Genomic DNA, 15,797 nt, shown 5'->3' with positions numbered 1-15,797 from the left:
ATATATCCATGATCATAAATTCTTCAACCATCATCACATCATCATTCATTATTTCAATACCAACAAAATCAAGTGAATACCACACATGCTCAAACCATATCATTATTACTAAACATTCAATACACATAACCATTCCAACTTATCCTATAGTTCTCTAGCCTAGGTTTTCACACGACATTATATATTATACATGCGAAACCTAACCTACCTTGGCCGATTTCTGCGTATTACCCGAGACACCAACAAGGCACCTAAAGCAACCTTCCAAGCTCAAAATCTTCAAGGCAAGGCTTCCCAAACTCCGCCAAGCCTCCAATATGCTCAATCAACCTCAATATACACTTATACAAGTCTAATTCACATAATTCACACCTAAATTCAATACCCAACCCACATAAGCTAGAATTTTCAGAATTTTGAGATTTCTCACCATATATATGTCTTGATTAAACAAGAACCCACAAGCTCTTCAAGCTAGTTTGAGCCTAAACATCAAGACACCGAATTTCAATAACCAAAATCCCAAAATTTTGAAATTTCAAGAGACTGAGAGGCTGGGATCAGTGGTGTGACTTACCTATAAAATTAATCCGATGAAATTGTAGAGCTCGACGTACTTGACGCTTAGCAGCAAACGGTGCGGCGATCGGAAATCGGATAAGGAAGTTATGGTGGTTTGTTGTGGTAGTTAGGGTTGTTCTTCACCTCCCTTCTCCCATGGATGCTGGAACGGAAATGGGAATGAAAGGGAAGTAAGGAGCTGAAGCTCATTTAAGTGATGGGTCCGGTTGGGTCTACGGGTCTGATTTGGGCCCGGTTCGACTGGTTCAGTCCGTCTGGCTCAATCTTTGGTTAAATTCTTCGAAATTTGTGTCAAAATTCTCATTTTAAAGATCTCTATCCTATTTTAATATAAGATTTTCATTTTTAATCTTCCTCATTAAAATAGCTAATTTAGCGGAATTTACAAAAGGAGTGTCCATCTTGCTTCCACTAGGAACAATCTTCTGCAAAACCCTAATTCTTTCACTTATTTTCTCCCTTCTTTGCCTTGCTGCTACCGTTTGAACTTGAATGACAAAATGGTACTTCTTGTGATGCTATTGTTATTACCTATATATCATGTTTATCTATCTAGATGCAGTGTTGAAGAGCTTACCAAATGTAGATCTATCTAGATGCTTCCAGAACACAGAATATTAACTCAAGATGGATCCAACAGGGTGAGAATCCTTCCAACAACTGAAGAGATAAGACATGTAAGAAGATTAAATGTCAGCTTATGTGATAGTATTATTAACTCTGCCTTGTTAAAATTCATTACCACCAATAATTAGGATACAAATTATGTAACAACTAATTTAAATACTGTGAATGGTAAAACTAAGGACTACTTTAAATTTTTTTAGTACATAGAGCAGAGAACAGATACATTTAAGGAACTGATGTGATGTGATGAGAGAATAAAGATTACTGTACCTCCAGATACCATGTATCTCAAGGAATCATTCATGGAGTTGAAAGTTGATAAGCTAATCATGGAGATAATGTCCATTCATAAGAATGTTGGTCTTCAAAATTTATATGATGCTATGAGAATAATACATTGAGTTTATGTTTTGAATTATAGTTGATGTATCAACACATTTTATTGATGTATGATTGTTACTTATTATTATAGTTGATATATCAATACACTTTGTTTATGTTTTGAATTATATTGACTTGCTTGTTTATAATACTTTTCTTTTAGTTTGATAATACAATGAATTTGTTTATTTTTTAAAATATTATAAATATTCAAAAATACAAATTAGATAAAAATTTGTATTTATTAAGATATAAAAAAAATCTAAAATTCTATTTTACCTTACTGATAGATTTATAGACGGATTTTCTATCTGTATTCAGAGTTTGGAATGATTTTTTAAGGCTCCAACTACCGATGAAAAATTTGTCGAACAATCTGTTGCCAATTACCAACGGAAAATTCGTTAGAAAATCTGTCTCTAATTACCAATGAAAAATCCTTCGGAAAGTTTGACGTTCCAGGAAAATGGAGGAGAGAACTTACCGAAGAAAAATCTGTCGATAACTAGTAAAAATCTGTTGGTAAATTACCAACGGAAAAAAATCTGTCTGTAAATAATTTCCGACGAAATTTTTACAGAAAGACGAAATATGTCGGTAACCAAAAATCCGTCTATAATAAAAACCAAATTTATCTGTATTAAACAAATTTTCTAGTTGTGATCGCGCTTCCCTCTTTCCGGTGTGGTCCTTTCTTTCTCTCCTTCCCTTTGTCGTCGTCCTCCTCCACGTACAGCCCCCGCCGCTCCTCCACACCATCTCTCCATGCACGAGGAGCTGCCATCATAGTCCACGCACATCAATCGCCATCTCCTCCACGAACCAACAGGTGCCGTCGTCATCCACGTCGTTGTCCTCAAGAATGGAACCTACAATCAGGTATTCAATTTCTGTTTTTATGATTCTGTTAATGATTTTATTTTTTTGTGGTTCTACTTCTGTTTTTTTATGATTCTATGTTTATATTTTTTATTTTTAATTTGGTTTTATAATTCTGTTAGTAATTTTATTTTCTTGTGCTTTTGCTTTGATTCTGTGTTTATATTTTCTATTAAGTTATTTTGTTGTGGTTTATGATTTATTATTGACTTTTTTTTAAATATCCGAACTAAACCGCACTGCGAACATCTCTATTGTGAACCACAACACCAAGATATAACTTAGCCAGAAACTAAGAATAACTCTTACAGCAAATTCGAAAAACTATATTGGTTTTCCCCTCATCCATAAGAGATGTAATTAACTAGCATCATTTCTAATTTGCTATTAACAAAATACAAGCCAAGCTCTCAGGTTGGAATAGGAAGACCCTCTCTCTGGCAAAGAGGTGTACCCTCCTTATACAATTGGTCCTTACTACCATCTCTAGTTATTGCATGTAAATCATGAAAATCCCAACAATAGTGTCCAACATGATAGGCAAGAATTTATTTTGCGTTTACCTCTATTTTGCATAGAGTTTTTTTATTTTTTTATGCTAATTTTTTTTAAGAGTCAATAAAAATTTAATTCTAAATTTTTTGTTCTAAAAGCTACAATCATATATCTATCATACCTCTTTTATGGAAAACCACTTTTTAATATTTGAGCGAATTTTATATTAAATTTTTCTATGTATAATCACATTTTTAAGAATAAAAGAGAGTTTTGTAAGAGATGACGTACCAGATAATAATATATATATGTTGGTGTATAAACGATGAGAAGCAAAGGAATATTTAAAACGAATAATTTGCTTTCTCTTTAAAGTGAAAAAATTGGAATATGATATTGTGAGTTTATGATGTTAATTAATAATACATTGTGTCCCATCCCCATCACCATTGAAGGACGTAGTCTTAAACATGCATTTTGCATAGTCACGTAAGCCAAGCAACATAGCATAAATATATATAGGTCAATAATGCTAAGATTCTCTTTTCATTCTGATAAAAGGGTACCATGCATATATATAAACCATATCATATAGAGCGGTCCCCTTAGGCTGAAAATGAAATACATACCTTTCGTCTTCTGATTTTGGTCCATTAGCAATACGTATTGGCGCTTTCTAATACAATAACCATGGTAAACATACACCATAATCGAGTTTCAGAAAATTGTATGGGTATCAGAATTGGACCATATCGATGGGTTCAATCAGATTAACTGAAAATTTGTCACTAAGTCAATTCAGTTCAGAATAAAAATTGATTGTGATGAGTAAACTGATAAAAAAACTAGAAAAATAGTTATATCATAAAATTTTCTTTTAAGAGTTTAAACGTAGGATAGGAAGACACAATATGAATGGTTATATCTCTAATATTCTGTTTTAATTAAACGTCTCTTTTAAATTTGCTTAATTTTTGTATAGGTATTCTTTTTTTTTTTTATTTGTTGTATGCTATTTTTTCCATTTCTGAGGTTTACTAAGGATCGAATTCTAGATCTTTCGAACATCAAGATACTATATTATGAAATCACTTCTCCCAAAAATTTAAATTGATAAGATAGATAATATAAATAGTTATATCTCTAACAGATTAAAATTTGGGTTAAGTACGATTTTGGTTCCTAACGTAGAGGTCAAATTTTATTTCATCTCCGACTTTTTTTTCACTACAAAATGATCACGAATGTTTCAATTTGTTTTAAAATCGTCTTTTTTACCAAATTTTTTTATTTTTATTACCAAATTACCTCTAACTAAAAGAATTATAAAATAAAATAAAATAAAAAGAAACAAAGAAAGAGACGACGGGGGAGAAAGAGAATCGGGGGGAGTGTTGTTTCCAGGAAAGTGGGAGAAGGGGAAAGAGGGGAAAGGGAAAAGGTTGCTGCTCCACGCTGCCGCCGCAGCCGCTCCACGCTGCCGCTGCTGCTCCTTTCTTCCTCAGCACATACACTAACGGCAAGAGAGGAGAGAGCAGAGGGAGAGAGAAAGAGAAGAGATGAACGAATCCCTCCACAGCACCGCCGACTACCACAGCGCCCTCCTCTTGGCGATTTGTAGCCCGCCAACACCGCATCACCGTTCATCGCCACAGTCCCTCCTCTCCCACCACCACCGCAACACTTCTCCTCTGTTTCAATTTTTTATTCTTTTTTCTTTAATTTTTCAGATTTAAAGGATTCCATTGTTGTTATTTTTGATGATATTTCTGGTTGTTTCTATTTATTCCTTTTATTCCATTATTGTTGTTGATGCTTTGGTTGCTTCTGCTTCTGCCTGCTTCTGTTTTTGCTTTTGGTTCTATTTTTGTTGTCGCCCTGATTTCATTATCCATTGTTATTGTTGTTGTTGTTGTTGTTGTTGTTGTTGTTGTTGTTTGATTGTTGTTATTTTACTTTTGGTTTCTGTTTTTGCCTGTTTCTGTTTCTGCGTTTGCGCTTCTGCTTCTGCTTCTAATTAATGTTGAGAAAGAAGAGGGGAGGGAGAAGTATTTTCGTCTGAAGAACGATTTTAAAATTAAATTGAACTTTCGGGACTATTTTATAACGAAAAAAAGGCCAGAGACAAAATAAATTTTCGACCTCTACATTAGAGACCAAAATCGTACTTAACCCTTAAAATTCTTGTAAACAAGTTGAATCGGTCTAGCTTTTTTTTTTAATTTATTATATTCGATTTAATTATAATTGAACTTTAGTTGAACTTTTAAACATTTACCTAGTTTGATAACAAGTTTGATTTTCAGCACTTTAAAATTTTGTTATAACACCTAATTTGTTTGAATGTAATGATTAATTTGTATATTTAATACATTTTCATATTAAGATTTTTTTTAATTTTAATGTTATGTTGATATTCTATCTTTATTTAAAAGAATTTAGGTAATAAAGATAGAATTCTAGTTGTTTGCTTATAGAAATTTTAATATTGCATCATAAAATTATCTTTTAAAAATTTAAATTATCAAGTATTAAATATACATAAATAATCGATTATATCTAACATCATAATATGATGTAAAAGTCATATATAAGTGTAATTCTTTTCTTACAAAACGTGTATAACTTTAAATATTTAAAGCCAAAAATGTTAATGATTACTCTTAGAAAAAATCCTTAAAAATTGTAAAAATGCTAACAATGGAAATAGAGTTAAATCTTAAAGTAATCTTTTAAAATGGTAGTGTGCACTAAAATTATTTTTGAGATTCTAATTATATAAATTATATTTTTAAAATTGGCAAAAATGTATCATATTAGTCCTTAACCCATTTTCTATTAACATGATGTGGACAGTTAATGATACGTATTACTTCTTGATTTGACCACATGTAATGATATGATGACAGATTAATCAGCGACACACGATATGCTGACATAAACGGTTGTGTCACATGTCATAATATTGTTTGACCACGTGTCACAATATTATTCATTCATATATCATCTGATATGTCATGATAGTAGATGTATCAAATTATTGATCCCTAAAACTTGCATTAAATAACTCATTTTAACCTTTAATTTGAATGTTATGCATCAAATTAGTCCCTTTACTAATTTTTTTTATTTTTTTATAAATTTAAAATTCTCAATATCTTTAAATGTATTAATTTTAATTATATTTTTTTACATGTTATTTAAATACAATTACTGTTAATAAAAAAGTTTTAAAATTTTAGTTTTAATCATACAAAAACTTTTTTCATAATAATTTAATAATGATAACTACGCAACATTAACTAACTTTTCATACAATAGAGGAAGAAACTACACACTGACTTTAGATCAAATTATCAACTTAGATGATTAAGTCATAATTTTTCCAAGTCTATATATAAATAAAAAAAGTATAGGTAGATAATAAAAATATTAAACAATGTGAACAATAGATATATAAGATGTTCAATTTATTAGGTGTGTGAATATATGGTTATTCTAATATTAAGATTTAGGTGGATAATTTGAGGGTGTAATATATTTTTACTTTATTGGGCCAATTTTAGAATTTATTGTTCATATTGTTTACAAAAGTCATTGTCTACCTAGCAAAACCCATATAAATTTCCAATAAATTTAGATATTTCTCAACCCAAACCTCACATGAACCAACTTAAACTCGTGCTCACATAGGTATTGGAGTCCATTACAGGTATCCCCGCCATCGCATTGGAGTTAATTTGAAGGAGCTTCATCAAACATTCTTACTATCATCGTCGACCTATTTCGTCTAGTTCATTTACACACAATCGGTTTTAGCTACGTCTCATAACAATGATTATGTTATTTAACAAAATAATTATATGATTAATTAAAAAAATATTTTTAAGTCCAAAAATTGTATATTTCATAGGAATAAAAAAAATAAAAAAATATGTATTTTAATTCTTGATTTTTGTTTAGAGACATGCATTTTTTTTTACGAAAAAAAGTGTGTTTAATCAAGAATATAATTTTTTTATAATAATATACTTATATATTACAAATTTATTAATGTTAAATTATTGTGTAAAAATGTGTAATTAAAACTACAATTTTAAAAGTATTTTATAAAAATACTTGTATTTAAACGACATGTGAAAAAATATTATTGAAATTAGTGTATCTAAAAATTTTGATAATTTTGAATTTACAAAAAAAAAAAGCAAAAGCTAGTGAAGAGACTAATTTGATGCACGACATTCAATTTTAAAAACGAACATAAATCATTTAAAACAAACTTAAAAACTAATTTTATACTTCTATAATGATAACATAACGGATGATACTTAGACAAATAATGTTACGATGACCACATATGACACAAGGTGACACGTAAATAAATAGTATTATAATATGTTGCACAACCGTCTACATTAATATGTTACATTTCATATTATTACACGTAGTCAAAATTTAAAATAATATGTATCACTAATAATTTACGTCATTAAATCATATCAGTAGATTATTAACAAAAAATAGTCAAAAATTAATATAATATATTTTTGTCAATTTTAAAAATATAATTAATATAATTAAAATCTCATGAGCAATTTTAAACTAAGATTTTAATGTCAAAAACTATTTTGCGTCTTAACTAAATGGAAATGCAAGAATAATAAGAGAGAGGATGGAAGGGTGTGTCTCTCTTCTTTTCCAATAAAGAAGTCACTCATGATTCGTGATTTATTATTTATTAAAGAATGAATATCGTTTTTCTCTTCAATAATATTTAGAGTAAGTTTTAAAATTTTTTTTAATATTTAAATCGTCTTATTTAAGTTTGTAATGTTATAAAATTAATTTAATATTATCATGTCGTTAAAGATTTGTTAACAAAATTGACGGCGAGATAAAATTGAGACGATTTTAAAACGTAAAGTACTTAAATAGGACGAAAACGTTAAAGACAAAAACGATATCCTGAAATAAATTTTAATTTTATCCTTTAATAATATAAATCTTTTATGATACATAGTTTTTCAATTATCTTTTAATCACATCTAAGTAAATTATATTTAATCACATTACTTTCATTTTAAATAAATTAATTTTTTTATAATTTTATTCTTAAAGATTTTTAATCATAATAAAATATTTATAAAATGACTAGAATCACATTATTTTATTGTATATGTATCATTTTGTTTCCACAAGTTTATGTATTAATCATTCTATAAATATTTTACGATAAATAAAATTTTTTAATTGATTTAGAATAAAAATAATGTGATTAAGTGTAATTTATTTAGATGTAATAAAAAATAATTGAATAACTATATACTGTAAAAAATTGATATTATTGAAGGATAAAATTAAAATTTATTTATATGTATCGTTTTTGTCCTCAATGTTTTCGTCTTATTTAAGTTCCTAACGTTTTAAAATCGTCTTAATTTTATCTCGTCGTCAATTCTGTTAATAAATCTCTAATAGCATGACAACAATGAATCAACTTTGAAATGTTAAAAATTTAAATAGGACGATTTAAATGTTAGAGACAATTTTAAAACTTATCTCAAATGCTAGAAACAAAAACAATACTTTATTAAAATTTAAATCGTTGATTGCTACATATTATAAATTTGAAATGCTCAATGCAGAATAATCCACGGGTTTAAGAAAAATCACATGCTGTAATTGGTACGCTTTCTATTTTTAATATGGAGGTAGAAGGTGATGTTTTTAAATAAGGTGAAAATTTTGTGTGTTTTTTATTTATATGAATACCACAAATATGAGGGTCAGATTTGTGGTGTTTTAATTTTTTTTTACTGATAACTACAAATCTGACGTCAGATTTGTGGTTTTAATTTTTTTTTTAAATACAAATCTAACTCTCAGAGTTTTTTTATTTTAATTTTTTTTTAATATACAAATCTGACCCTCAGATTTGTAACCCTATGAAATCTGACCCTCAGATTTCTCTATTCCCTCAAATCTGAGGGTCCGATTTGTTACTCAAAATTTAAAAAAAAAATTAATCCATATTCAAGAAAAACACACCAATGATTCATAATAATAAATTACAGATAATTTTTTTTCATATAAAAAAAATTAGCCTAATCGGTAATGCATGTGGTTAATTAAACAGAATTTTAACTAATTTGCAATACTATTTTGAAAATGCTGGACCTACTAAGAACTTGTTCACGTTGTATTGTTGTGCACACGTCTAGCTCCAATATTATGTATCCATTTTTTTTGGGGCAAAAAACCCAAATGAGCCTAGGGAAGCTCATTATAATCGAAATCAGCCAAATCAAAATATGATACCTCAATCCACCAGAAGCAAATTTTATATAATTCGAATCAAAAGGATTCGAATTAAGTTTGCAAGTAATTCGAATTGATTGGAGACGAATTAGTATGATGATGTATAGCAACGTAATTCGAGTCAATAAGGTACGAATTAGGCTGCAAATTCTCTTAGTAATTCGAGATGACTAAGTTCGAATTAGTATTGTGTAGTTCGAATTAGTGGGAGGATTGCACTCGAGTGGGGTTCGAATCAAATTGATTCGAATTAGTTGAAGTTGGTGAAACATAGTAATTCGAATCTACTTGATTCGAATTATAAGGAGTTCGGCTATATAAGGAGTTCGAACCAAGTTCATTCGAATCACTTTCTCATTCCTATACCCCACCAAATCCCAGAGAAAACGACCAACATTCGGTCCAAGTAAGACCGGAGCGGCATATTCAGGCGATGGGGGACGATCCTGGGAGGCTTTATCGTTTGGATGGAGTTGCTCATATCGCCGGGGTGATCAATGACGAGGTTAGTGGTTTATGATGTTGCGCTGTTGATAGTGTTTTTTGTTAGTGGTTTATGGTAGTGGTTGATGATAGCGGTTTATGATAGTACTATTTGTGCATGTGTTATGATAGTGGTTTAGTGATAGTGGTATTTGTTAATGGTTTTTGATAATGGTTTATGTTATTGTTAGTGGTTGAGGATAGTGGTTTAGGATAGTGGTTGAGGATAGTGGTTTAGGCAAGTGGTTTTTGTTAACGGTATTTTATAGCGGTTTATGTTAGTGTTAGCGGTTTAGGATAGTGGTGCAGGCAAATGGTTTTTGTTAATGGTTTTTTATAGCGGTTTATGTGAGCATTAACGGTTTAGGATAGTGGTTCAGGCCAGTGGTTTCGGTTAGCAGTTTTTGCTATTGGTTCTTGTTAGCGGTTTTTTTTAATGGGATTGGAAAGTGGTTTTAGTGACGGTTTGTGGTTTTGGTTAGTGATTTATTCTCTGTTAGCGGTTTTCGTTAACGGTTTTACTTGTTAGTGATTGTTGTAATTATTTATGGTTTTTGCATGTGGTTTACGTTCATTGTTTGTTTATGCATTGTTGAACGCTGGTTTACTATATGTTGCGTTGCACGATTTATTTTTTAGTTCTTTATGAAGTAAATTGTATATGCTAGTGCTTTGTGCATCTGTTCTAATTATGCGGTTTATCTACTGCCCAGCCTCGGCGTTGCATATCCAGCGTTAGGCGGCAGCAGGGGATGCGACTTGATGAGAGGTACGTTCTGTACTTGCAGATGGCCGGATTGTACCATCTTGCGAGACTGAACGACAGATGGTTTCGACTAGACGAGCCCCTAGTTAGCGCATTCGTCGAGAGGTGGCGGCTTGAGACGCACACCTTCCACATGCCTTTCGGAGAGTGCACCATCACGCTTCAGGACGTCGCATACCAGCTGGGGTTGCCAGTGGACGGACATTACGTCAGTGGTTGCCTGACAGACTTCCACCTTTACATTGAGGGTGGGAGGCCAGCTTGGCAGTGGTTCCATGAGTTGCTCGGTGTTTTACCTCCCGAGAACCAAGTTCAGAAATTCGCAGTGAACTGCACCTGGTTCTAGGAGACATTTGGAGAGTGTCCCGACGGGGCTGATGAGGAGACAGTTAGGCGCTTTGCCCATGCCTATATCATGATGTTATTGGGCACGCAGCTGTTTGCCGATAAGTCCGGCAACCGTATACACATCAGATGGCTACCCTATGCTGCTCGGCTTGAGGAGATGGGTGGCTACAGTTGGGGGTCGGCGGCCCTAGCATGGTTGTACCGGTGCATGTGCCGGGTCGCCAACAGACATGTCGTGAAGTTAGCTGGGCCTTTACAGTTACTGCAGTCTTGGATCTTCTGGAGGTTTCCTACTTTTAGGCCTACTGGGTATGATGCGTTTAGCTGGCCTCTTGCCTCGAGGTACCGATATTGTTTTGTATTATGTATGCCTGTTGTATATATTTTCGATTATGCTAGAAGCTTCATGCATTGTACAGTGACTCATGAACGCATTAAAATGTTTAACTTCTTATGTAGATGGTCTGGTTACAATATTGGGATTAGCAACGAGGGACCCCGCGTACAGATGGCTCGCCTGAAGATCGACTTGTTATAGCCTCGGGATGTAAGTTCGCTGAGCCGATATATATATCCACCTATTCTTTCAGTTTATATTTTTTGTCAGAAGTATAAAATTGCGTTTATTTGGTTTTTTTACAGTTCATATGGATGCCCTATAGCGCACTCGACGTCATCCAGGTTGTCCATCCGGAGGTCCTGGAGCCTCGGCATACGATGTTATGGCGGTGTGTGACGTCCCTGATTTACTTTGCGGTTGTCGAGTGGCATCAGGTTGATAGAGTGTTACCGCAGTTTGGTGGCATTCAGCCCCACCGCGACCCGCCCTGAACATCGACTTCTTGATGTCGAAGGACGGGAGAGGAGGTGACCGTTGGTTCCCGTCGCACTTACCTGACTGGCATCTTCACTGGCAGGAGCGTGCAGACCACATTTTACAGTTCGACATCGTGCCCGATCCCGGCCCCTCCCATGAGTTCCTGACATGGTGGCATCAGCACAGCAAGAGGTTCCTTCCACCGGAGATGCTCTTGGGGGATCCGAGAGGTATTCCTATTCCGGAGGAGGCTACACAGAGGGGTGCAGGCCGAGTTCCAGGGATGGATCGAGTCGATGATGTTCCTGACAGACGTCGTATTGAGAGGAGAGCTCGAGTCGGGACACGTCGTAGCCAGCGTGAGGTAGATTGGTTGGAGCAAGCTATGGATGACGTCGACGACGCAGTCAGGGGTGGTGGGAGACGACGTGGTCGTGGAGGCAGGAGGAGAGGGGCTGCGCCTAGAGAGGCTGCCCATCAGCCTGGGAGGGATGCAGCTGGAGGAGGTGATGTGGCGGGGGTTGATAGGCCCCATCAGGGGGTCATGACGGTGAGTGGTATGGTTCTGGTATGGGGGATCCCACGAGCCATGCTGACGCTGGGGGTGTTGGTGGTTCTCTTGGAGATTATTTTGTCAGTGTTTCCGGTGACGATCAGACCCGTCAAGAGAGTACTCCATGGGTGAGTCCGGGCTCCATGTTTCCAGACTTCCTTGCTAGCAATGGCGTTGTTGCCGAGTTCGGTGGAACACATTTCCTTGAGGATATCAGGACCATTATGCAGGAGGATGAGGCTGCACCAGGACGGGTTCACACGTCAGGGCCACAGGCACCGCTAGGTGTAGATCTGAACGAGCCTACCACGGTGCCTCCTGCGCATACTTTTGCCATGGGTGGGACGCCACCATCGGCCCAGACTCTGGGGTCACATTCAATTGCCGGCCCGTCATCATCCAGACCCGTGCATGTTCCGCCCATGACCCCGATAGACGCTGTTCCGGATGACAGCGACGACTCGATTGAGGATGAGGAGCCACTTATACGTAAGGGTTACAGGACACGGGTGCCACGCCGATGTGGCACGGGGTCGCACCTATTTAGATGATTTATGGATGGTGGTGTATGTCGTGTTATTATGTTTATATTATGTACCTTCTTTGTTGGTTATCAGTGCTATGTTATGTACTTTGATGTTATGTACTTTGAGGTTATGTTATGTACTTTGATGTTATGTTATGTTATGTTATGTACTTTGATATTATGTTACATATTATCAGTCATCCCATCAGATAGTGTAGTTTGTTTTAGTCACTAAATTCCAAAATTAGAAAGACATTCAATATACATATGTGGTACGAATTACTAGTTTCAACATTTATAGAATACAACTTAGTTCCACATTGAACAATGGTTGCTAACTGAAATAAAATACATCTGCTGATATAGTAAGAAATAAAAACAAACAAACCAAATCTCCTATTAATTCCCTGCATTCCCGCTGGGTCCTGCGGCTTGTGAACAACTACGACGGGTGTGTCCTGACTGCCTGCAGAGGCCACATCTCTTTGGCCGGTTCGGATCTGCATTATCCATGTTGGTGCGAATACGTGTGGACCTTGGACGACCCTCCCTCGCACGCCTCATGTTCGGATCCGGTATAACGGTAGGCCCGGCATATGGTGGCCAGAAACCCTCCGGAATGGGAGGTGTAAATCCCATCTGATAGACACCGAAAATGGAACTAAGGCGATAGACCTGGTGGACGTAAGGCTGCCATGTAAGACGAGAATAAGCACAGCAGGCCAGTGCATGAGGACACGGGAAATGAAGTGACTGGAAGTATCCACAATCACAAGTCGTGGACCCTAATGAGACCCTGTACGTACCAAGTGAGAATGAACCTGTCGGAGTCGTCTCAGCCACAGTGTACTCCGAGTTATCCCTGTCATAAACAGTCACCGTGAAGCACCTGGCTATCTTCAGGTTGGCCTCGATACACTTTACTAGGTATTGACTGAATTGTTGTCCAGTACCCATCTGAGCCTCGGCCTCCCTACCCTTACGGACAAATAGCTCAGCCAGCCTTCCGTATGTGGCCTTCACCAGTGAGCAAACAGGGAGGTTTCTTACCCCCTTCAGGATTGAATTGACACACTCTGAAATATTGGTCGTCATGTGCCCGAATCTCCGACCCTCATCACAGTACTGTGTCCACAACGAGTACTCAATTCGGTTCGCCCAGTCACACATTGCCGGATTCTCAGAGCGCAGGATGTCGAACCAGTAGTCAAACTCCACCTCGATCTTCGCATATACGGCGTTCACAAGAAGCCTCCGGGCATCTTTGCCCATGAAGGTCAGGGCGAAATTCGCTGCAACGTGTCGAATGCAGAATGTCCGGTATGCAGACGGAGGTAGCCATCCCCCATCAGGTGCCTCAAGTGCTGCCTTGATACCGTTATGCCTATCTGAAATAACTAACAGACCTGGCTGAGGTGTCACGTGCTGACGGAGGTGGGAGAGAAAGAAGGACCATGACTCAGCATTCTCACCCTCAACTAGTGCGAATGCCACAGGGAGTATGTTGGAATTCCCGTCCTGTGCAATCGCCACAAGCAATGTTCCCCCATACTTGCCATATAGATGGGTGCCGTCAATACTCACCAACGGCTTGCAATGACGAAATGCTTCGATACAAGGGGGAAAGTCCAGAACATCCTATGAAAATAAGCCTGAGACTCATCCACCTGTCCACCAACTCGAACAGGGCAGGTCCTGAGGACTGCTACAGTGCCAGCCATAGTCAACTGAACTCCTAAGACCCACTGAGGGAGCTCGTTGTACGACTCATCCCAGTTCCCGTAGATGATTGCTACCGCCTTCTGCTTCGCCATCCATACCCTCCGGTATGTAGGCCTGAAGCCAAAGTGTGCTGCCGTTGCATTTAGAAGCACCTTGATGTTGACGGATGCGTCAGCCCTAACCATTGGCATGATGAATGTCGCTATCACATGGTAGTCCAAGCTCCTATGGTCGCTGGAGATGGAGGTGGCGAGACAGGTATGCGGCCCGTTGTACCGCTTGACTTCCCAGATACCCTTGCGCTGTCGGAGGCTCAGCCTAATCAGCCATGTGCACCCTTCCCAAATTCAGAACACTTTCCCATGTATCGGCAATAGTCAGACTCAACCACCTTGTACTGTACCCCTCGGCGGATGCTGTACGTCTTGACACTCAACAGCGCCTCATCTTTATCCTGGAATTGTTGACCAACCTGGAACTCTGTCATACCGGCAGACCCGTCGGTATCTCTAGCGCCAAATCCAGCTAGCTGCCCAAGATGTTCGTCCTGCCTCATGGCATCCAGATCCAAAGATGAAAAATGGGGTGGGTACTGATTTGTGCCAGAACTAGAACCACCAGTAAGCCTTATCGGATCACTCGCTCCAACATCATCGCCGCTTTTATCAGCGATAATATCCGGCTCGACTTCATCATCATCTGGATCATCACACAATCCCTCGCCAACACCAGCCGGTGGAGGACACTGTAATTGAGTCGGATGATGTTCATCATATCCAACCTCGTCTCCAACATTGCTGGCGAGATCAACAGCAAACAATGGGGAGGCGGCAGGCTGGACCGCTGCCTCATACACTGGAACGGAGGAAGAAGCAACCGCCGGTCTCGAGCTCGAACCGACCGCCGTGGCTATAGTGTTGGCATTTCGGTTCGACCCACTAGAGCTAGATACCACGTCGACGAACTTAGTCAACAGCTCCGGTGTCCTCACCTCCGGAAACTGCCTACGAGAAAGAAACATGACTTGCAAGTCCTCATCACTCCCGATCGTGAAACAATCATACTTCACCGTATCGTGGAGCACCGTGATTGGAATGCGATAGAAAAACTTCTTAACTCTCTTCACTCCTTTCAGACCAAGTTTGCCAAGCACAGAGCTCACGAGACCATCGTAACTGGTCACGGGGCTCACGATAATACATAGAGGATCTTTATCCGTGAACTTCACCCCAGACCGAGTTTTTCTCTTAATCGATCCTCTGTGGTGTACTAGCACTAGAAAACTATCTTCACTAGCCAT

At 36.9% G+C, this 15,797-nt stretch overlaps 3 protein-coding genes across 3 annotated transcripts; 1 reads left to right on the top strand and 2 right to left on the bottom strand.

Moving 5' to 3' along the window:
- Positions 1–9,715: 9,715 nt before the first annotated feature.
- Positions 9,716–11,417, top strand: LOC107473089 (protein MAIN-LIKE 1-like). Its single transcript, XM_021136273.1, has 4 exons — positions 9,716–9,787; positions 10,479–10,739; positions 10,878–11,221; positions 11,339–11,417. Exons 1-4 carry the CDS (start codon positions 9,716–9,718, stop codon positions 11,415–11,417), a joined length of 756 nt encoding a protein of 251 aa, XP_020991932.1.
- A 1,757-nt stretch (positions 11,418–13,174) lies between these two features.
- Positions 13,175–14,682, bottom strand: LOC107473087 (uncharacterized). Its single transcript, XM_021136272.1, has 2 exons — positions 14,443–14,682; positions 13,175–14,293 (listed from the first exon to the last, which is right to left on the bottom strand). The coding sequence occupies exons 1-2, from the start codon at positions 14,680–14,682 to the stop codon at positions 13,175–13,177; spliced, it is 1,359 nt and encodes a 452-aa protein (XP_020991931.1).
- Positions 14,683–14,819: 137 nt separating this feature from the next.
- Positions 14,820–15,797, bottom strand: LOC107473086 (uncharacterized). The gene has a single exon (XM_016092617.1). It carries the CDS (start codon positions 15,795–15,797, stop codon positions 14,820–14,822), a length of 978 nt encoding a protein of 325 aa, XP_015948103.1.

The sequence above is a fragment of the Arachis duranensis genome, chromosome 2, assembly GCF_000817695.3.
Source record: "Arachis duranensis cultivar V14167 chromosome 2, aradu.V14167.gnm2.J7QH, whole genome shotgun sequence".
Taxonomy (NCBI): Eukaryota; Viridiplantae; Streptophyta; class Magnoliopsida; order Fabales; family Fabaceae; genus Arachis; species Arachis duranensis.
Note: the sequence above shows the minus strand (reverse complement) of the source record. Positions and strands in the feature narration are given on the sequence as shown.

Coding starts and splice junctions, on each gene's coding strand:
- LOC107473089 (XM_021136273.1), top strand. CDS start 9,716: ATGGGGGACGATCCTGGGAGGCTTTATCGTTTGGATGGAGTTGCTCAT. Junction 10,740..10,877: donor TGCCAGTGGACGGACATTAC/GTCAGTGGTTGC, acceptor ACCTGGTTCTAG/GAGACATTTGGAGAGTGTCC. Junction 11,222..11,338: donor AGCTGGCCTCTTGCCTCGAG/GTACCGATATTG, acceptor CTTCTTATGTAG/ATGGTCTGGTTACAATATTG.
- LOC107473087 (XM_021136272.1), bottom strand. CDS start 14,682: ATGGTTAGGGCTGACGCATCCGTCAACATCAAGGTGCTTCTAAATGCA. Junction 14,294..14,442: donor CTGTTCGAGTTGGTGGACAG/GTGGATGAGTCT, acceptor GCGATTGCACAG/GACGGGAATTCCAACATACT.
- LOC107473086 (XM_016092617.1), bottom strand. CDS start 15,797: ATGGCTAGTGAAGATAGTTTTCTAGTGCTAGTACACCACAGAGGATCG.